The 24,698-nt window shown below is 35.4% G+C and overlaps 1 protein-coding gene across 4 annotated transcripts in view; it reads right to left on the bottom strand.

The window, feature by feature from the left end:
* The window catches only part of DMD (dystrophin), a 2,105,574-nt gene that overhangs the window by 1,590,142 nt on the left and 490,734 nt on the right, over positions 1–24,698 (bottom strand). For all 4 annotated transcript variants that reach the window (XM_054470954.2, XM_063660502.1, XM_054470953.2 and 1 more), the window contains exons 8-9: positions 4,752–4,933; positions 3,523–3,651 (exon numbers count right to left, since the gene is read on the bottom strand). In XM_054470954.2, the coding sequence (XP_054326929.1) occupies positions 3,523–3,651; positions 4,752–4,933 (311 nt within the window). The remainder of the gene's footprint in view (positions 1–3,522; positions 3,652–4,751; positions 4,934–24,698) is intronic.

Below are 24,698 nucleotides of genomic sequence, written 5' to 3' on the forward strand. Positions count from 1 at the left end.
TTACTATGTTTAAAAATGAAATCCTAATGTTCACTCCCAAACCTGTTCCTTCTACAGTCTCACCCATCTTGGTTTGTGGCCACTCTATTTGGCCAGTTGCTTAAGTAAGAAACCTCACAGTAATCCTTGGTTTCTCTAATTATTTCATCAGTCACATCTATTGCATCAGGAGGGAAATGACTTTGATGAAATATTAGCCTCCAATTCGGCTACCAGATATGCTATGCTAGAGGATCATGAAACAGAAAAGCTCACAGATGAAATTAAAATGCTCATATCATGCCATTTATTTATTTTTATTTTTTATTTATTTATTTTTGAGACAGAGTTTCACTCTTGTTGCCCATACTGTAGTGCAATGGCACGATTTCAACTCACTGCAACCTCCACCTCCCGGATTCAAGTGATTCTCCTGCCTCACCTCCCGAGTAGCTGGGATTACAGGCTTGCGCCACCATGCCCAGCTAATTTTGTATTTTTAGTGAAGATGGGCTTTTACCATGTTGGTGCAGTTGGTCTCGAACTCTGACCTCAGTGATCGGCCCACCTTGGCCTCCTAAAGTACTGGGAGTACAGGCCTGAGCCACCACGCCCGGCCTTAACATTTATTAAATGAGTTAAAAACATATGGCAAGAGGGAAGAGAGCAGGAGGATAATAAAATTAGAATAATTTCAGATGCAGATTGTTTTGTATGCTTATGTGTCACTTGGTTCTATAACAGTACCTGGCACATAACAGGTGATTCAAAAACAAGTGCTAAATAATCAAATATATGAATACTGCTCTATGTGTGAGTAACCCAATATATAAGAATGACAGTAGAGAAAGTGCAGGGTCACCCTAGTATAATGAGCATGGGCATGGAGTTGGATAAATGTAAATTTGAATTCAGGTTCTGCCACTTACTAATTAGGCCTAGAAATACAAATTAAGTTGGCCAAATTAAAACAGAGACAAAAGCACTCTGAGCTAAGGGAAGCATAAAAGCAAATATGGAAAATTTCTAGGCACCTGTGTGGGAGAACGAGTGACTTAATTTGGTTGAAGAAACATGAAATACATGCGTAATGAGCATAAAAATATAAAATATTAATATATCATAAATCTTTTTGAGGCAGTTTAGGAGAGTAGCCTTATTATATGGGCAAAATTAAGTGAAAAAAATTGTGAGTATTATTAGGGCTGTGAATAACATAAAAAAATGGACAAGAAACTTTGTAATAAATTTCACTTGGAGACATACTAGGTTTGAGATATTAGTGAATATCAAGGTATAGCTACATATCACAGAGTTGAAAACGAATTGGAAATGTGGCTATAACTCAAGAAAGATTGGAAGTGGTGAAGACAGAGATACAATGATCATTTGCATAGAGACTGAATACAGATTGCATACAGATTGAAGACAGGTTATTAAATTATTAATTAGTAAATTATGTTGATAAGAGAACAAGTACAGAGATAAGAAGGCCAAGACATCTCCCATGAGATTCATAAGCTAAAGAAGTTGGAAGAGCAGAAAGACCCAGATAATGAAAGACAGAATAGTCAGAGAGGAAGAACCCGCTGTGTGTAGAGGCTGAGAAAAATGTTTCATCAGTGGTAGAAAGTTAGGAGAGCTGAATAAAAGCCTTTTGTCTCTGTGACTAAGAATACTTATTTGTTGAATAAATAAATGAACAGTTAAAGCAGAGTGATGTGTTTGGGGGAGTGGGGGCATGCACGTGTTTTCCATAGGGGACAGTCACCCACATGGCTCTCTCCTCTTATAGAGAACTTTATTTTTCTCTGTAGACCAGCAAGTAAACACTTTAATAAAACTTTCTGATGGGATCAGATCCAGCCTGTCTTGAGTTCGTTTGAAGTAGAGCAGGTACAGCCTATAGGGGCAGTGTAAGCTCAGTCATTTTGACACTTTTGAAATAAATGTTCTTAGTGTGAATAATTAAGGCATACACTTATCAAATCTAACTACATGTAACATCATCTTCTGATATGCTTCCTTTAGTGACAGTCAGAATATATCATTCCCCATCTCTTGTGATTTGTGCTGCATATTTTCTAAAGGATAAACATTACATTTATTTGAATGGCTTATTTTAAATAAAACAGATAAGTGAATTTGTTGAATTATCTGTGATTTATGACATATTATGTATTTGTTAATATTTACACAAAGGTAGAATGAGCAGAGTCTAGCAAGATGTAAGTCCATTTGTAATTACTTCATTGAGGAGTCATACCTGAGCAATGCCTTAATGAAGGTGGTGATGAGGTGAAAATGTGCTACCAGAATAGGCATTGGAGAAAACCTAGAAAAGGCAGCTCAATAAAGTGATAATGGGGGGGGAACCCCTATATCTTTGCTTGGTGTATGCTCCTTAATTTTAGGAGGTGGCACTTATTAGTTAAGTCATGGTGATTTCAACGGGGGGAATGGTGATAAATTGAGTCTAGAGAGTCGATGGAGAGTCAAGAGGTCCAGAATGAGAGGGAGTGAGAAGAGAGCTTTACAAGTAAACTAGCCAAGGATGGAGGTCATAACTATTTCAAAGTTTAGAATTTTCAGCTAATGCATCAATTAACTGCCAAATAAATTACTAATTAAATGCACACCACTATCTTAAAAAAAAATGGAGTCTCCAAAAATGTACACATTTTTTAGCCAATAGGATCAGGTCTATCATTTTTAAACTCCCATTCATAGTGTAGTTTTGATAAAAATCACATCTTCTAGCACGTTTCAAATTGGCTCCACTGAGCAAAATAAATCATCTTTGTTCAAAAGTAATTCTTACAAATCTAGCAATCCTAGCACATTTCATTCCCACGCTGTAATGTTTACAAGGCTATTTCTTTTATGTTGGGTTCCATACAACATTACAAGGGTGGAAAACTCCACTGAAAGGCTTCCTCATATAGAAAGTACTAAACATTGCCTAGAATATGACCTGGTTTGAGTGTGACTTTTTCTTATAGATACTACAGAGCCTGCTATACACAAGTTTAAATTAGCAAAATTAAAGGAGAGCATATGAAGAAGCTTGCAGTTATATTTTTCTTACATAGAATATGTATTTTAGAATGAATATATAAAATAATTCACTTAGAGTATATGTATTTCCTTTATGTATATCTATAAAAATCTCCCCAAATAGTGTAATTAGCAATTTTCACAGATTTACCCACACTTTTTGAAGTTATATATATAAACCTTTTCATGAGCCTCATGTTTTTTGTAACCATTAGTAGCCTTTGTCAAAGAGAACCTTAGAGGTTATTACATAATGAAAGTAGAAATCATTATGGGAATTCATACTTATGAAGAATCATCATATATTAAACCTAGAGAAGTCTCAATAACAAAGCAGAATCATATGAGGGAATCAATAAAACTGGGAAAAACAAAACAGCTCTTCATGAGGAGATAAAAGGCACTGAAAAATTCAAGCAAGTAAAAGCAGTGTTATCTTGGAAGCAATTCTCTGGTTTGTACAACAGAGAGTAAATGTTGACAGACCTGTGAAGGAAACGGGCTCCGTGTAGGGTCAGAGGTGGTGACATAAGCAGCCTGTGTGTAGGCATAGCTCTTGAATCGAGGCTTAGGGGAAGAAGTTCTCTCATAGCCCTGTGCTAGACTGACTGTGATCTGCAGAGAAGGGTTTGGGGAATTGGATAGAGAGGAGGAGGGAAAACCATAAGTAACCCAAAAGGACTACTTTCCAACATGGTAGAAAACAGAACATTAAATGGAAATGGTGAGATTCAATGTTTAATACTAAACATATATAAATGATATTAGAAATTGGTATACTCCCAGAATTATGGCACTTAATGTCATGTTGGAGAGTAAATGATCTGGGAAGATATGAGCATGCTATTTAACCATGAGGATTCCACAGTAACACAACTCCAACATTTATATGGGATAGAAATCTTCAAACCGGCAAAAACAGGCATCCATAAGCAATTTTCTCTAAATCCAAAGTAAGTAAAACCAGAATTCATCAGGTCCATACCCTGGAAAGGACTAAAGATTTCATAAGCGAATATAGAGCTAGCTCAGTAAAGTGAGAGAGTTTGGCCTAAGAGCTTTCCACACATTCAGCAGAAATGTTGCTAAAGGTTTCTTCACTACTGTTTGTGCCTGAGAAAGCATAGGAAAACATCCAAACTACCCACTGTTGAGAGACAGAACAAGCCAATATCATGGAAGAACCCCACTGAATTCTATACAATTATATAACGAAGAATTTCATCATGTTTTTCTTTATTGTTTATTTGAAATATTTTAAACCACTATTTTCAAAAATGTTATCCTGAATAATCAAAATCTGATTTTGTACATCATGTTGTCATAAAATATTTTTTAATGATTAAAAACCGTATTTAATCATTTTCTAGCTCTTTGTTCTAGTTGATGAAGATTTTAGAGTTTAATATGTACATAAGTTTGCCTTTCATTTTATTGTGTGTTACACAATGGAAATTTAATATATTATGTTCTATATTCCTATGATATGGTATATATCAATAGTATTTTTTAATTACGTTTTGAAAAGAATATTGTAGTCAATGAAGCAAAACTGAAAAGGTTTACATAGTCTCTGTTTTTGTACATATACATACATGAGGCTTTATATATATACACGTGTATATACATATGTTATATATATGTGCACGTAATACCTAAAAATGCATATAAAATAGAAAACATCTTGAATATGAGCTGTCCTTTAGACACTTTACCTGTTGAGAATAGTGCATTTGATGATGTAATTGGAAATGTTCTTCTTTAGTCACTTTAGGTGGCCTTGGCAACATTTCCACTTCCTGGATGGCTTCGATGCTCACTTGTTGAGGCAAAACTTGGAAGAGTGATGTGATGTACATTAAGACGGACTTCTTATCTGGATAGGTGGTAGCAACATCTGTAAGCACATTAACACTACACATCAATTTTTCGTTTCTATATTTGAGACTCTAAAAGGATAATGAACAAATCAATGTTACAGGAAGACGATAGATTAATGAACAGTGAATTGTCCATGAATGTCCTCCAGAGACTAATTAGAACATGATAATGAGGCCTAAATTTCTTTCCAATTTGGCAGACCAATGAGACGAGCAGTAAAGTTAATTTCTTTTCCTTGTTCATATAAAAACTTCATTCCATATTACTTTTTCCTAAGTCAAATTGCCAAACTAGCCCATCTAACGGAGTAGCTTTCATTAGATAAGAAACAAAAATAAAAGATTACATTTTCCTTCCCATGGAAAGTTATATTAACATGTCAATTCAAATGCTGCACTGGCAATTAAACAACTACACAAAATGGTTTAATGCTTTGGTTCCCAGTAAAGAAACCTTATACCTTTTAATTGAATGTTGCTGATATTAAAGTATGCAGAGAGCTAAATATGTCTCTGCTGAAATGAGTCATGTATCCACAATATAAATAAAACAGAAAAATACCATATAATGATTTTTACTATTCCTTGTATACTAAAAATATTTGTTTACATTGTGGTGCATGGGATAAAGTAGAATATCACTTTCCTTCTCAGACATTAGAGACAAATGTAAAAGTCCCGCCCATTAAGTTGATCTGACTTCATGTCCTTTGCCACATTCAGAAAGTGAATGAAAGGCAGCATTTAAAGTCAATAATACTTTGTAATAACACATATAAAGTGGCAGCTCCTTCAAAAGATTCATTTGCTACTTGGCATTACAATTTACTTACTGCACTCATTCCAGTGAACCAAGATGTAAAGTAATCCTTTATGTGAAGTGTGTCATTAATACTAGAAATGTTAACACATAAGCTCTGACTATGAAATGCTAGCATTTCATTGTCATCCTTTTTCATCCTTTAAAAAGAAGGAAATTTTGTCATTGAGACAGCATGTGTAAATCTGGAGGATATTAAGTTAAATAAGCCAGGCACAGAAAGACAAGTACCACATGATCTCACTTACACATGGAATCTAAAAGTTGAATTCATAGATGTAGAGAGTAGAATGGTGTTTACCAGGGGCTGTGGGGCTGGGATTGGGAAGATGTTGGTCAAAGGACACAAAATTTCAGTTACATAGGAAGAATAAGTTCAAGAGATCTATTATACAACCTAGTTTATAACAATGTATTGTATTCCTAAAAATTGCTGCGAGAGTAGACATTAAGTATACTCACCATGAAACATGATAAGCATATGAAGTAATGCATGTATTAATTAGTTCAATTTAGCCATTCCAGAATGTATATATATTTCAAAACATCATGTTATACATGATAAATGTATGCAATTTTATTTTTTTAATCATTAATGAATACAAAAATAAAAGATAAAAGATAAACATAAATCCTGGCAGGAGGTCAAGGCAATGCGGCAATGCATTTTCCTTGCCATACAATTTCTCTTAGCTTAACTACTATTAAGATATCTGTATTCAATATGTATATTCTGATCAGGTGTTCTGATTATAAGTGAAAAAGCCAAGAGTAAAGTCTCAAGTCCATTAGCAGAAAAGGAGGTTGAACAAGTGACTTCATCAATTCTTTTGCAAGTATCAGAACCATGATTAATCAGAACAACTATTTTTAAAGTATTTTTAAAAAGAGTTACAAGAGAGGGAAAAATTAATGTTCCTTGGTCTACTTCTATCCATAGAACAATACAGTACTTCTCAATTTTTAATATACATATGAATCACCTGGGGATCTTTTAAAACTACAGAATCTGATTCAATAGGTCAGGGGTAGAGCCTGGAGCTCTGCATTTGCAATAGTCTCCCAAGTGATGCTGAAACTGCTAGCCTGCTACATTTTGAATAAGGGCCAAAAACATTACTTATATATAAGCAGACTGTTACATCATCTCCATTTTACTGTTTTATTCATTTATCCAAATGATATTTATTAGCTATTTCAATGCACAAGGCTGAGAGGTACAAAGTTATACAACACATATGCTCAACTTATTATACTTTAATTATTAACCAACAGATGGTCAAAGTAATTTTTGCAAGTACTTTTTAAAGAAGAACTAAATAATATTTTGTGCATGAACACTGCCTTCCTTAATAATCTTACTAACTTAGCTTTGGAAATCTGAAGCCTAGAAACCTCCAATTCATTTGATAATTGTTTTTCAAAATATTTGACCAATTGTTTCTTATATGGTAGATACTATCCTTCACCGTATCCTGAAATTCTAGAAAACTTTCTTCCTTCTCACTAGTAACTAGTCAGCTGTACCTGTGATTAGCATAACTTAGAGCTCTTTCATTTTTAGTAGATTAAATAAAACCATGACGTGAGAAAACAAAAAGGGTTGAGCCTGTGCCTATTCAATGCTGTGTTATACATAGACACACGCATGTATGTTTAGCCTCAAATATATGCCATTATAAAAAGTAAAAAATGGTGAAAAATTGGCCAAGCATTATTTTTATAGCCCCCCAAAAAAGTCAAACATTGTAATAAATTTTATTTACATAAAACATGTGGACTGAATGCAACTATTCATAAATGTCAGTCATTACAATAAATATGCACTTATTTAACCAAACTATTGACATTTTGCCCCAAACTATTACTATCCCACTTCTGAGATTATGCAGAATTCAAAACTGCCAGTAGGTAGAAATAAGCAATTTTTTAAGAAAGGAATTTAGGTCTTCTAAAATATTTTGAATTTCATCAACATACATTTTCAAGAAATCTATAATATTCAAAGTATTTTAATGGATTATCCAGGAGATTTAAAAGATAGAAAATTCATGAATTCTGCTTCTAATTTGGAATAAGAAAGTAACTAAATAATAAAAGTACGAAGTAACTGCATTGCTGAACAGACTCCAAAATGTGTTCCTCTAATTGGCACAACCAGTTCTCTAACATGTTCAGATTTTAAAAATCATATATATTGGAGGATAAGGCAATTCTCTTTGAATAGGAAACTGAATTAATTATGCACAGGATTTCAATAGCTGGAAATGAGGGAATGGGGAAGAGTATTCGGGGCAGTGGGAATATCTCAAATAAAGATGCAGAGGTAGGGACACATTAGCCATGTCTTGGGAACAGTGGCTTTGTGTGTCTTAGAGAGAGTAGAGTAGCGAAAACTAAGATAAAACTGGTAGATTGTATGTAGAAAACTGAGGGATCGTCAATAGCAAACTAGAAAATCTGGCCTTCCTTCAATAGATTAGAGAGTAAATACTTTTCAAAAAGAGGGTGACACCATCAAAATTTTATTAAAGTAAATTCTTTAAGTACAGAATGGATTGCTGGAGGAAAACTGGAGAGAAATAGGAGGCTAGGACGATAATCCACATGAAAAATGTTCAAGATCTAAGATAGAACTGTGTACGGGGGAAACGAAACCAAGTCAATGTATGATAAAAATTCTAAGATAGATCAAAAATGACTTCATTCAATTTTCAAATCATTTACTCCAAAGTCTTTGGAAATGCCTATATACAAAGTTATGTGCTACAGCCTGAAGATATAAAGATTAATAAACTGAGAATAAAACAAAGAAGGAAGAGGACGAAAGAGGAAACTGATTGTTCTGCAGCCATGGTAACAAGAAGACACCAACAAAAGTTTCAATCTACCCTATTTATTCATTTAACAATTAGTTCCTCCGTGATTGTTATCATGCTTCCCCCAGCCAACCAGCAGCAAACACTCCCTTCTGAAAGTTTGCCAGAGTGAATTCACTTCAATGAACATAATTCTCAATTCAAACTAAATAACAATGGTCTCACCTGAGGTACCATGCTTCTAAAGCTATCATCATCCTATTCCCAATTTGAAATGTTCTTAGATTGCTGGACCTCTGATTCCCCCCAAAACCTAAGAATACGCTCCTTTCAGAGACTGTGGTTGACCAGCAGCATTCCCTCTTATATAAGTAAGATGTTACGAAGCTCAAATCCAATGTTTAGAAAAACTGTAAAGTTTGTTAAACCTTAGTACTGTTGCTATGTTGCATTTTTTGTCATATTTTTGTCATTTTTGTCATATTTTTGCCGTTTCTATCATTAACACAAAAACAAACCTAGTTGTAGGAGACCATTTGTAGACTATTAACAGGTAGCCAGAAGAATTTACATAGAAGGAAAAAAGCATTTATCACTTATTCCATATTTGCTGAGTGATTGTTATGTGCTATAGAATATGCTTAGACTATGTTAGATTATGAGTATATAGCAGATGAGCCACCCCATAATTATAAACATTACTTTTTATGGGAAATCAAAATAAATTTTATAACTTGGGGGTAATCCTCATTTATAATGACTGCACTAAGGCCAATTCCTAGCACTCTGCAATCACCTAAGTATTTGTTAAGAAACTGAATACAGAGAACAGTTAAAGTCATAGAAATTGATGAGAATTACGTAAGACAGTGACTAAAGGCAATGGTATGATAATGAGTACTATGAAGTATTTGAGGAGTATGAAAATGATGGGATGTAATTTATACGTTTTATTACACGACATTAAGATTCTATAAAATGAGAGCAGTGGCTGAATCCCCACAGTAAGAACTTACAATTATATGAACGTAATTTTACACCAAGAATCTACTACATAAAATGTTCATTGACACCGGATTTTAATAATTGCTTATCCAATCTTTGAAGCCATCTCAGAATGAAAATGGTGAGAACTCATAATATACTGCTAGAGATTTTACTTTATGAACAATAACACCATTTCTGATGAGTGTTTCATATTTGAGGCTACTATGGAACAAATAAATCATTTAGTGAAATTTGAACATTTTTCAAATAAAGAAGTTGAACCTCACAGTGGTTTGAAGGCAAGTTCAAAAGCTAGTCACAATCAGATTAAAACCCAGTCATTGCACTACACTGCCATGGTACCTTAACCTCATTCTCTCAGATTCTATCTCAGTGTATTTGAAGGGTAAGTATCTGAAAGTCATTATTCAGATACTTACCTTGTAATTAATGTGGTTCAATTACCAAACATGATCTCTATTTAGCAGTAGTGATTTATATTTCTAATAAGTGATGTATAACAAGACTAAATAAACATAAAAATGAACCATTGAAATGCAAATTAGAGATATGTGGTTTTAACTATGTTCCCTCGCCTACAAAATTTGCAAAGACTTACAAAATAATAATAATCTATGCTGCAGAGGCTTCAATGATTCGGCCAAACACCTACTTAGCTTGAAGAGTATCAGTTGTTTCTAACCTTATGAAAAATATTTTGGGATTGTCTATCAAAACCTTAAAAAAAAAAAACATATGCTATGACCCATTAGTTTTCCTTTAGGGTCCTGCCACAAGGAAATTATCAGAAATTTAAATAAAGATATATGTAAATATGATGTAAAATTTAAACAGTATTTATAACACAAAAAGAAGTATTTATCATATAAAAAAGGAAAAAGTCAGACCAATCCAAATAGCTTAATAGGTAGAGACTTAGAGAATAATTGAATAAATAACTGTATAAGAATATTACAAAGCTAGTCAAAATGTTTCTTTTTAAGGCTATTTGACACTATATTAAAGTCAATACCTTACAATGTAACATCAAAAGAGCAGGATTTATCATTCATGTAGAACAATCTTAGGAAAACACCTGAGAAAATACTTCAAGGTATCAGTAAAGTGGATGTGCTTGCGGGATTGAAAATAATTCACTTTTAAAATTTTATTCTATCTATATTTTCCAAACTCTTTATTCAACACATACTAATTTTGTAATAAATATATTCTGTTATAATAAAAGTATCTGCAAAGATAAAAATAAAAATAAAAGCAAAGTTGCACAAAGTTTGCTTTCAACATGCCCTCACCCCAAAAGAGTCAATGTGAATAAGTTTGATGAAAGCAGTGCCTTCAACAAAACTAATCTTGGGCAGTCAACCTCAGGGAAGTCCGATTAGCCAGTCGCCGGGTGTAACCTTCAAACACCCGTGGGAAATCTAAAGAAGAGGCTCCACTGTCTAAATTTCAGGCCAAGTTTCTGCCAAGGGACTGGCAGGAATTGAAATACTGAATTATAACGCATAGCATGTGTAATTGAAAACAAGCAAGATTTCAAAGATAGCAGGTATAAATGTGCACTCACAAAGCTTTAGTTGGTCAATCTTTTAAGAGTTTTATTAAACAACAAAAACTGTGGGAGGATGTCATTTAGAAACCATGATGAGAATAAACCTCCCCCACAGAGTTTGTATTAAGAAACAAAAATAAATAAATTCACTGAGAAGAAAAGGAATAGAGAAACTGGAAAGGCGGCACTTATGGTCGTAAACTAGCAGAGTCAGAATGCTCAAATTATGGAAATACAAAGGCATATGTGTTGGCACAACCAAAACCTATGGTTGTAAACAATAACCTAATTCACTGATTTGATAGTCTAAAGGACAAAGTGCTGGAAGTAAAGTAGATTATTTTTTGAGGTTTGCAAACGAAGAGATTTATGTTATAATGTCATCTGATATCTAAATGCTGGAGTTTCTAAGTTGTAGACCATATCATGGCACTGGACTAATTCATTAAAGCATGATATTGTTATTTTTAATATTTTGTACTTTGCATTCAGCACTGCATTGTACATACATATATTTTCTACTTACAAGTCACTATATACAATGGATATGCAACATTTTAATTAAAATTTGCACAACTCCTCCCATGTTAAATTTTTTAACATTCTGCAAGATATGTTCTGCCTTATATAAATTAAGTACTCTTTAATTGATCCATTTTTAGCACTTCATTCACTGATACAAGCAGTTGCTTTTATCATTTAGTAACAATGCTTCTCATTAAAGGACTGTAAGATATCATAATGGAAATAATTTGCGTTGATGAAGATGATTGAATTTCATCATAAAATTAATAATGATAAAAAGTAATGGCCTATGTTTATTCAGGAGAAACACAAAACAATTTTATCTTTTGAACATTCAATTATGCTTTTCAACATGCTTATGGTGTAACTAGCAGAAAACTATCACCATCATCTTGTTACAAGTAGAAAACAGTGGCTCAGGCTGGGCACTTTGGCTCATGCCTGTAATCCCAGCACTTTGGGAGGCCGAGGCAGGTGGATCGCCTGAGGTCAGGAATTCCACACCAGCCTGGCCAACATGGTGAAAAGACGTCTCGACTAAAACTATAAAAATTTCTCCACATCCTCTCCAGCACCTGTTGTTTCCTGACTTTTTAACGATCGCCATTCTAACTGGTGTGAGATGGTATCTCACTGTGGTTTGATTTGCATTTCTCTGATGGCCAGTGATGATGAGCATTTTTTCATGTGTTTTTTGGCTGCATAAATGTCTCAGGGATATAGAACTAGAAAGACCATTTGACCCAGCAATCCCATTACTGGGTATATACCCGAAGGATTATAAATCATACTGCTATAAAGACACATGCACACGTATGTTTATTGCAGCACTATTCACAATAGCAAAGACTTGGAACCAACCCAAATGTCCAATGATAGACTGGATTAAGAAAATGTGGCACATATACACCATGGAATACTATGTAGCCATAAAAAAGGATGAGTTCTTTGTAGGGACATGGATGAAGCTGGAAACCATCATTCTCAGTAAACTATCTCAAGGACAAAGAACCAGACACTGCATGTTCTCAATCATAGGTGGGAAGTGAACAAAGAGAACACATGGACACAGGAAGGGGAACATCACACACCGGGGACTGTTGTGGGGTGAGGGGAGGGGGGAGGGGGGAGGGATAGCATTAGGAGATATACCTAATGTTAAATGATGAGTTAATGGGTGCAGCACACCAACATGGCACATGTATACATATATAACAAACCTGCATGTTGTGCACATGTACCCTAAAACGTAAAGTATAATAATAAAAAAAAAATGTAAAAATTAGCTGGGCATGGTGATACACGCCTGTAATCCCAGGTAATCCCAGCTATTCGGGAGGCTGAGGTGAGAGAATACCTTGAACCGGGGAGGAGGAGGTTGCAGCAAGCTGAGATCGGGCCATTACACTCCACCCTGGGTGAGAGAGTGAGACTCCATCTCAAAAAAATAAATAAATAAATAAACAAATTAAAAAGAAAAAAACAGTGGCTCAAAATGCATAATGCTTGCCTAAGCATAATAGGAAAAAAAGGAAAATCAGATGCTTTTAGAAGACTGATACACTGAAAACTATTTGAGCTTTCTGTTAATCAATAAATCCTAAAACTACCAATACAAATAGAACTTATCATGTAGCCAATCCAGTAAATAATGGTAGCTGGAAGTAATGATAGTGATTGTAAAAACTATGGGCACAGTGGCTCATGACTGTAATCCCAGCACTTTGGGAGGCTGAGGTGGGCGGATCACCTGAGGTCAGGAGTTCAGAGACCAGGCTGGCCAAGATGGTGAAACACAGTCTCTATTAAAAATACAAAAATCAGCCGGGTATGGTGGTGCATGCCTGTAATCTCAGCTACTCGGGAGGCTGAGGAAGGATAATTGCTTGAACCCGGGAGGCAGAGATGACGGTGAGCCAAGATCGAACCACTGCACACCAGCCTGGGCAACAGAGCAAGACTTCGTCTCGGAGGGGGAAAAAAATCTATATTGAAAATATGAGACACAGAAAAATATACTCCACAAACATTGAGTTACTACTTTGTGCAAGGCTATATTTTAGACTTTAATAATACAATGGTAAATAAATGATCCCAGAGATATGTTCTCGTGAAAAAATGACTCTAATGGGAAAGGAAGTTACGAATAAATAATTTCAAAATTCTCAGTTTACCACTTGCCACTGTATCCCTGCTTCATTGAATTGCCTTCCGTAAAAGCCCTCCTCGCTGGGATAGTTTTTGGAAATTAAATCAGAATGGAAGCTCTGCAGTGTTAATACCAAACATCCTGAGAGTGCCTCAGAACAAATGCACAGAAGCTGGTGGGGAAAAGTCAGTTAAATGAAAATTCGCAACCAATCCTGACTTTAGAAGTTTTAAATAAGATGTCATTCAGTTGAAAAGTTTTTCAAAAATCAAATTTCTGCCATGTGCCCTAATCAACAGGAAAAGTTCTATCTTTAAATTTTCAATTTCCAAATGCAGGAAATTTTCAAAATTGTCCCTTTCATCAAAATTGTCGTAAGTTTATATATGTTGAAATATATTTTATTTTAAAAAATACATCCTTGACTATTTAAATTCTTAGAATAAATATTTGGTATGTAACTTCTAAAACCAGGAGAACAGACACTAACTTGACCTAACAAATGGAAGCTACTCAGTCAGCGTGGGACACTACAGACAGAAAAACATTTGTACTTTCTTACAATTCTCTCGACATGCCTGTTGTGGGAAGAACTATTAGGGTTTGCATTTGAGATGAAAGTATTTTGACTAAGTGACATTTAACTCTGCTTCCGTGATTGTCACCTGCAGTTTTCGTGCTTTGCTTTTGACCTAACCAAATTGACTTTTTCTTTCCTCTGCTGCTAGAAAAAAGTATAGTCAGTTTCAGAAGTAACTCCACCCCTTATCTTCCTCGCTAACATAAAATAGTCTATTTGTGAACCTTAATTGTTTACAGTGTTAGAAATTATACTTGATACACAATGAGGCTGGAATAAAAATGTTTATTTCATGTGACACAAATTTAATTGGTTATTATTCTTTCTGGTATATTTGGGATTTGAAAATATGCCTGATGGTATAAGGGCAATCCTGGGGCAAATTAATCAATGATGACTAGCTTAACGCAGACATTGTACAAAATGATCAGGATTTTTTTTTTGAAACAAATATGGTAAAAATGGACCCACTACATATAAAAGAGCTTAGCCTGTTGAGGCAAAAATACCTTGATCAAATCATGACACTATCACTAACAGGTAAGGGATTGTGGTAAAATTCACTAATTTCCCTTTGTCCCAGTTTTTATCTATAAAATGAGTCATATTAGTGTCTTGCAAATAATTAGGGATGATGCTAACAGAGAAAATGAATGCAAAGTAAATGCTCAATATCTATGATCTATTATTTTTCCTGATTTGCTTCCAATTGGCACATAACTGTAATTTATGGGTTTGCTTGCATTCATGCCTTCATTAAGTATTTGTGGAATGCCTGCCATGTGTCAGACATGATACCAATTCACCAAGCAATTAATCACTTTTTATAATAAGAATGGCTCCTTTTCCTAATTCCTAAGGAAGAAACCAGTGGACCACTGGACAAACCAGATGGCATACAACACTGATGTGAATCTCTCAGCACAAAACACTTATGTGGGATGGTGTCATGGTGGTATCATATGTCATATGCAACATCAGAATAAGGGGTTCAGTGTTGAGCAAAACACCATCACACACAAACTTCAACAATTGACAAGATAATTGATGGCAAATTAAGTTTTCTTGAACTAATCCAAAGTTTTCAGTAGTATTCTAACTGAAAACTGAAACCAGTGGACAAACATCATACGTTTGTGTATCTTCTCAGCACTAATGGAGGCATGCTGATGAAACACACACAATAAAGAAGTAGCAAACTTTAACCCATTTTCAAATTACAGAGATACATTTTGCTTTTGACAGTACTTATGAAATTTCATTTGAGTTTGGAGTTTCTGGCTTCCACCATTGTAATTAGGACCTCCCAACTACAAATACAATAATATGCATGGATGACAAGTAATTTCCAATGTGAAAAAAAAATGCAATTTAGAAATTTACAGAAGTGAAGATAATCAAATGTGAAGCATTGATGGAGAAAGGTACAAGTGAAAAAGAGAATAAGCATCCAAAACCATGTAACACAAATATGATGATAAGGGATAACTTTTATAAAAGAGAATGTAATCAATGATGTTAAGAATGCATAAAACATAGCTGAGATTGATTTTCATTAAAATGTATACACTAAAGTATATTTTTTGAATATTGAATAGAATATGATGTATGTGTTAAAAGACACTGCCTTCCATGCCTATAAAGTACAGCATGACCCAATCCTTCACACTTAGCTAAAAGCACTCTAATGTCATCCCTCTTTCTCTTTCACACATTGATCTTGTTTTGTTTTTGCACCTCAAATACTGAAGGCCATTTTACACTTCTTGATCTTCACACTTGCTGCTCTTTTACCTAAAATACTGTCTCTTTTTGCATTTTTGATTCATTCTCACCCATTAGGTCTTAACTCATATAGCACCTCTTTAGAGATGCAATTCCTATCCCATTTTAAGAAGCCCAGCCCCTTTCCCTTTATTTTACATTGATTTCCTTTACATTGCTTGCCACAAACTGTCATTATTATGTTTATTTATTATTTATATAAGAATATAAAAACCACAAAGGCAGGAACTTCCTTTAGATTGTTTTACCAATGACTGAGAAGTAGTAGGTACTCAATATTTGTTAAATCAGTAAATGAATGAAGTGATAACCTTTTGGAAATAAAGGTTCATTTTCATGGTCTACACCCCCGAATGTAGAGTAAGACACATGTTGAAAATTGAGCACTGCTTGAAGGGGCAGAAAGCACATAGCAAGCAACAGGAGCAGGCTGTATTTTTCTCCCTACAAAATTATGCAAAAGAGATTCAGTTTGGTATAGAATTAGTTTTTATCAAGCATCAATTATATACAAGAACTTTTATTATGTTTTTTCATTTAAACTTCACCACTCTCTTCTGAGTTAAGAATAAAGCCCAAGGTCATACAACCAGTAAGTGACAGTCTGATTAAAGTGGAAAAAAAAAAATAGACTCCTTGGTTTGCCTCCCAGTTCTTTCATTTTGTGACCTTGGATAAAGTTAAGCATAATGCACCTCAGCTTCCTATTGTATTGCAAAAAGTTTTTATTGATCACATTCCCAAAAATAAGACTTGATTTGAAGAACATCTCATGCTCTAGAAACGGTATCAGATTATTTTTTAAGTGATAGGGAAAGAAGCATTAATTTCTAAATTAGAGAGCATTAGCAGGTTAATCAAGAAGCCTATGAGTGATGATGACAAAGTTAGTACATTTTAAATTCAGATTGAAAATACTCAAGCTAATACTCAAGACACAGGAAAACTAATGTTTTATTCATTGTTCTAAACTTTAGCATATACACTACAAAATAGCACTGTGCTTTACAAAAACGTATTTTCAAAAATAATATTGACTGATATCTACAGAAAAAAAAATGTACTCAAGTGCTCTCAGACTCAGGATAGGAAAAGCAGACTCATTAGAACTTTGGAAGCATAGCTTCCAAAAATTTTGTACCACGTGTCTGCATACCTGGAGGTCTGAAAGATTCAAGCTTGTGAATTCCTTGTCATCTCACTAAAACTATGAGTCAGTGGTGGGTAGGATTCTACTAAATAATTATAATTGTAAAAAGTGCTTTTTAAGTTCAGATATATGAGAAGGGGATTCAATAAAGAAACAAAAACCTAGGATGGTATACACACATTTATAAACAATATGATCACTAATATATAACTATAATATGCATGCAAACTTTACACATTTGGAAACCTACTCCCTTTGACTAGATATTAGTAACTTCAAAGACTAAATAGAGAAAAGAAAAGGCTTTGCGTAGACTCTTACTATTTTATTTACTGAATGTTCTTTTATCTATTTGCAATTTTAAAATTTCTTCTTTCCTTTTCTCAGTGGCTGGATGAAGTTTAAAACTGATATGCTAAATACCACATAACCCAGTTTCTTGGTATAGCTTCCAGTTCTTCTTGACTCTGAAATTTCGGTCTCTCTCAAATCTCTCTCCCTCAGGTAGAGCTGTACTAGAAGGGGCCTGTCTTTCCTGATGACTGGAAACCCAGGGGCTTGGTATACGAATCTCAATTACTATATCCAATGGAGCCTGACTCATTATCATAGCTCCAGTCCCTATATGGGCTCTGATCTTGGATTGACCAGATGGGTTATTTCCACTCTTATCTTAATGGGAACGTGCCCCTTGATTAGGAAAGCGTTCCCTCAGAGAAAACACATCCCATTGATGGTTTTGGCCCCAAGAGTTCATCCGTTAGTTGTCTTTGATATTTTAATTTTATAAGTCTGGATTTAATCTCTCACTTTTAAACATTTTATTACAAAAGCCATACATGCTTGTTGTAGTGGAAAATTAAAATAGTACAGACACATATAAAGTTAACAGTGAAAGTACCCCATATCTCTACAGCACCACAGTCCCATTAGCTAGAAGTAATACTTGTCACCAGATGCTATCTCATCCATACATCCATGCATCTATCCATTCAGCCATTCTTTTAGCTATCCATTTATCATACTCATCTGCCTGTCTAATCAGATTAAACATATACACTATCTATGCATCTACTTTCTTATATACTTTCCCAAGACGTGCTCAATTAGTAAAGATTCAAAATTTAGCTTAACCACTCAGTGGTTTTATAAATTTGGATAAGAAACTTAATTTCTTCATTTCTTCATACCCTCATTGGTAAATTGAGGCAAAGACTTTTCAAAGAAGATAAGTGCAAGTTAAGGCATTTAGAGCAATGCCTGGCAAAAAGTACGTTTTCAGCAAATCTCAAGTTTAAAATGGGTATACACATGTATACATACAATGTGAACTTCAAAATTAATTTCAGTAATGCATGTATTCATTTATCCATTTACATATTCTGTAACTATTTATTGGACACTTGCCATAAGTCGAGGATTCTGCTGGACACTGCAGTTCTAATAGTGAGCAAAAATAAAAACAAACACAGACAAACCTAGACCCTGATTTTATGGTGCCTATAGTCCAATGGTAGGGATATGTCTGCCTACCAGTCCATAGCATGAAAAATACTGCAGCTACTGTATACAACGCTGCAATGAACATCCTTACACATTTGTCATAGATATGTATGAGTATTTCTATATATCTAATTTTTAAATCTGAAACCTCAGGATCAAATATATGTAAAATTCCATATTTTGAAACATAATACTAAATTGCCTGATTAAAATATTACAAGTTGTGTTTCCACCAAAAGAAACAAAGGGCCTATTTACATGAACCCTCATAATAAGAAGATATTTGTACTGTGCATTTATTAGTTAAGCTTAATTTTATTTTGATGGGCTATTTCTAATTTTCCCAAGTGAATGTCCTGACCATAATATGTAGCCACTTTTAAAATATTATATTTTGTATATTCATTGTAGGAGTGTTATCATACTGAGGTTATTAATTTTTTATTAGTAGTGTCATTCTGCAGTCCATCATAGGTTTTATTACTGTTTAATGGTCTTTCACCATGGAAAATATTTTAATTTTGTGTTGGTAAATTTGTCGATATTTTACAACCTCTCGGTTTTATATCACCTGAATATTATTGTAATATTCTTCTACATTTTAATAAAGAATTTAAATGTTTATTCACATTAAATCATTATCTGAAAGTTATCTTAGTATTTGTTGTGCCTTGGGTTTCCACAGTTGAAGGCTTTATTAGCTAACATATTCTGTCTCTAGAGACATGAAATGTCACCCTAATTGTGTACTAAATTTACCTAAATAAAAGGGAATGTTGTCAAAATATCTATTCCACACCATTAAACTATTTCTCTATCATGTCATACTATGTTAAGTGTGTTATAAAATCTACTAAAGCAAACCACCTATTTAAAAATAATTTAATTATACTCATGCATTTACACTTAAACAAATTTTAGAATTATCTAGAAAACTGAATCTCTCTTCCCATTCATGTGATTTATGTTCAGTGTGCTCACCGTGAACATAAACACCCTTTCTTCTCTGCTTATTCTCTAAGTGGCTGACCCTTTCACACCGCATCTCCTGTGATCATTAGCTGGCTAGATTCCAGTTGCATTAAGCCAGTGGGAAGTACCAGCTGGAGATTGAAAGATAAGGGAAAGAGAAAGCTGGGGAAATTTGTCTATTATTTCCCTGCTTCAGAGCTGCATAATGTAGTATCTGAGTCCTACCAACAACTACATTCCCTCCATTGGTGCAGCTTTCACTGAACTCCATTCCCCCTTTCCTTTCAGCTACTATATAGTAGGAATAGTAGGAACAGTAACTACTTCCTACTATTGCTCCTCTCTAGATTATTTCTTGTCACCTATTTGTTAATATATACTTCTTTAACTTTTAAAATACAATTATCTTCATTTTACCATCTGAGGTAAATTCTATTTATTACTAGGGTTCTGTTATATCCCCTAAAATAATACAGATATAGATACACAGAGAGTCGCATACATCCATATGTTTGTGGGCATGTGAGTGTATAAGTATACAGATGCTCCTCAACTTATGACAGGGTTACAGTCCAATAAACCCATTGTCCATTGAAAATATAGTGAGTCAAAATTGCATTTAATACACTGAACCTATCAAATATTACAGCTTAGCCTAGCCTTCCTTAAACACGCTTACAACACTTACATTAGCCTATAGTTTGGCAAAACCATCTAACACAAAGCCTATTCTATAAAAACTTAAGTACTGAATATGTTGTGTAATGCGTTGAGCACAGTAGTGACAGTGAAAAATGGCATGATTAAATGGGTACTCAAAGTATGGTTTCTACTGAATGCACACTGCTTTCACACCATCATAAAGTCGAAAAATCATTAGTCAAACCATCTTAAGTGAGGGACCATCTAGATCTTGATTGAAGTAACTTCAGGAACTTTAGATTTAAGGGGTACAAGTGCAATTTTGTTACATGGATATATTGTGTAGTGATGAAGTCTGGGCTTTTAGTGTACCCATCACACAAATAGTCTACATTGTACCTAATAGGTAATTTTTCATCTCTCACCTCCTTCCCACCCTCCCATCTTTTGGAGTCTCCAATGTTGAGTATTCAGTTCTGTATGTCCATGTGTACCCATTGTTTAGTTACCACTTATAGGAAAATACAGTATTTGATTTTCTGTTTCTGTCTTATTTCACTTAGGATGATAGCCTCCAGATTCATCCATGTTACTGCAAAAGACATAATTTTATTCTTTCGTGGCTCAGTAGCATTCCACGGTATATACATACCACATTATCTTTATCTACTCATGTACACAACTTGATTCCACGATATTGCGAATATGCATAGTGCTGCAGTGAACATGCGAGTGTGACTGAAGTTACTTTTAATGTACAAAGTTACTTAGGGAGAACTAGCATTTTCATCACATGTGACTTCCTTTCCTCATGTCTTTTTTTATGTACTTACATAGAACTTTAAGCTTCCTATAAAAAAAAGCTTATACTTTCTTGTGCGGTTTACTCCTAAGAAAACTACATAGATTTATGAACTTTTTTAAAAATAATTTTATTGTGTGTTTTAAGGTATACACATGATGCTATAGGATACATATGTAAATGGTTACCATAATGAAACCATAATGAAACAAATTAACATATGCATCATCTCACATAATCATTCCCCCACCCTCTGACCAAGAGAAGCTATAATCTACTCATTTAGAATAAATTATGAATACAACACACTATTAACTATAATCCTCATGTTTTTTATTATATCTTTCAACTTGTTTATCCCACATATTTGCTACTTTATAGACTTTGACCTACATCTCCCCATTTCCTCCTTCCACCCCAAACCTGGTAACCACTGTTTTATTCTCTCTATATAGTTATACACAATGGAATATTACTTGGCCTTTAAAAAGGAGATCTTGGGCCAGGCGTGGTGGCTCATGCCTGTAATCCCAGCACTTTGGGAGGCCAATGCAGGAGGATCACAAGGTCAAGAGATTGAGACCATCCTGGCCAACATGGTAAAAGCCCATCACTACTAAAAATACAAAAATTAGTTTGGCTTGGTGGTGTGCACCTGTAGTCCCAGCTATTCAGGAGGCTGAGGCAGGAGAATCTCTTAAACCCAGGAGGTGGAGGTTGCAGTGAGCCGAGATTGTGCCACTGCACACCAGCCTGGCGACAGAGATTCAAACAACAACAAAAAAAGGAGATCTTGACCAGCCATGGTGGCTTATGCCTGTAATCCTAGCACTTAGAGACTTCGGGAGGCCATGGCAGGCAGATAGGCAGATCTCCTGAGGTCAGGAGTTTGAGACCCTGGCCAACATGGTGAAACCGCATCTCTACCAAAAATGCAAAAATTAGCTGGGTGTGGTGGTGGGTGCCTGTAAATCCCAGCTACTTGGGACACTGAGGTAGGAGAATCACTTGAACCGGGGAGGTGGAGGTTGCAGTGAGCCACTGCACTCCAGCTTGAGTGGCAGAGTGAGACTTCATCTCAAAACAGAAACACAAAAAAAGGAGATCTTGTTATTTGCCACAGGACAGATGGACCCGAAGAACATTAGGCTAAGTGAAATAAGCAAGACACAGAAAGAAAAATATTGCATGATCTCACTTGTTTGTGGAAACTAAAAAAAAAAAAAAAATGTAACTATGCTGAATATCATTACCACTGTACATTTCCTAATTTTGAGATCATTTTACATAATGAGAAAATCATATTATTTTCAAATAATTTATCTTGTGCTTTCCAATATATATCTAACTTTCTCTCATCATATAATATTGGCTAGGTTCTCCAGAAAAATACTGAACAGTGACAATACAGAGGAGGAATATTCTTGTCATATTTATTGTTTAAGTAAGAGTCATTCTAGCATATTGATATGATTTGGATTTGTTTCCTTGCCCAAATCTCATGTTGAGCTGTGTTCCCCAGTGTTGGAGAAGGGGACTGGTGGGAGATGATAGGATCATGAGGGTGAATTTCCCAGTTGTTGTTCTCATGATAGTGAGTTCTCATGAGATCTGGTTGTTTAAAAGTGTGCAGTACTGCCGCCTGCTTTCTCCTCTTTCTCTGGCTATGTAAGGTATAAGATGTGCCTGCTTCCCCTTTGCCTTCCACCAGAAGGTGGAAATTTCCTGAGGTATCCACAACCATACTTCCTGTACAGCCTGAAGAACTTTAAGTTAAGTAAACCTCTTATCTTTACAAATTACTCAATCTCAGGTAGTTTATAGCAATGCGAGAATGGACTAATACAGAAAATTGGTACCAAGAGGTAGGGCACTGCTACGAAGATACATGAAAATGTGGAACTAACTTCGAAACAGAGTAAGAGGCAGAGGTTGGAACAGTGTGGAGGGCTCAGAAGACAGGAAGATGAGGGAAACTTTGGAACTTCCTAGAGACTTGAACTGCTTTGACCAAAATGCTGATATTGATATGGACAATGAGATCCATGCTGAGGTGGTCTCAGATGAAGATGAGGAACTTATTGGGAACTGCAATAAAAGTCACTCTTGCAATGCTTTAACAAAAAGAGATTGGCAGCATTGTGCCCCTGCTCTAGGTATGTGTGCAACTTTTAACTTGAGACTGATGATTTAGGGTACATAGTAGAAGAAATTTCTAACCAGCAAAACATTTAAGATGTGACCTGGCTTCTTCTAACAGTATATGGTCATATGTATGAGCAAAGAGATTATCTGAAACTGGAACTTATATTTAAAAGGGAAGCAGAGAATAAAAGTTTAGAAAATTTGCAGCCTGACCACGTGGTAGAAAACAAAAGCCTATTTTCTCGGGGTGGTGGGGGAAATTCAAGCTGTCTGCAGAAATTTGCATAAGTAAAAAGGAACTGAATGTTAATAACCAAGACAAAGGGAAAAATGCCCAAAGGCATTTCAGAACCCTTTGCAGCAGCCCCTCCTATCACATGTCTGGAGGTCTAGGAAGGAAAAATGATTTCGCAGGCCATGCCTAGGGCCTCACTGCTCTGCACAAGCTCAAGACACTGCTCCCTATGTCCCACACACTCCAGCACCAGCTTTGGCTAAAAAGGCCCCAGATGTGTCTTGGGCTGTTGCTTCAGAGGGTGCAAGCCATAAGCATTGGTGGCTTCCATGTGGTGTTAATCCTACAAGTGTGCAGTGTGAGAGTTGAGGCTTGAGAGCATCCACCTAGATTTCAGAGAATGTGTGGAAACACCTGCATGTCCAGGTAGAAGTCTGCTGCAGCAGGGGAGCCCACATAGAGAACCTCTACTAGGGCAGTGCAGAAGGGTATTGTGGAGTTAGAGCTCTCACACAGAGTCCCCACTGGGGCACTGCCTACTTGAGCTTTGAGAAGAGGGCCACTGTCCTCCAGAGCCTAGAATGGTCTATGCAGTGACAGTTTGCCCCATACACCTGGAAAAGCCACAGTCACTCAATGCCAGCACATGAAAACAACTGAGGGTGCTGTACACCCTGCTGAGCCACAGGGATGGAGATGCCCAAGGCCTTGGGAGCCTGTCCCTTGCATCACCGTGACTTGGATGAGATGTGGAGTCAAATGAAATTATTTTGGAGCTTTAAGATTTAATGACTACCCTGCTTGGTTTTGGACTTGCACGGGGCCTGTAACCCCTTTGTTCTGACCGATTTAACTCTTTTGGAACATAAGTATTGAGCCAATGCCTGTACCCTCATTGTATCTTGGAAGTAACTAACTCATTTTGATTTTACAGGCTCAGTGGTTGAAGGGACTTGCCTTAGTCTCAGATGAGACTTTGGACTGTGGACTTTTGATCTAATGCTGGAATGAGTTAAGACGTTGGGGAACTGTTGGGGAAGCATGATTGTATTTTGAAATGTGAGAACAATATGAGATTTGGGAGGGATTGGGGCA

The sequence above is a fragment of the Pongo pygmaeus genome, chromosome X (assembly GCF_028885625.2).
Source record: "Pongo pygmaeus isolate AG05252 chromosome X, NHGRI_mPonPyg2-v2.0_pri, whole genome shotgun sequence".
Lineage (NCBI taxonomy): Eukaryota > Metazoa > Chordata > Mammalia > Primates > Hominidae > Pongo > Pongo pygmaeus.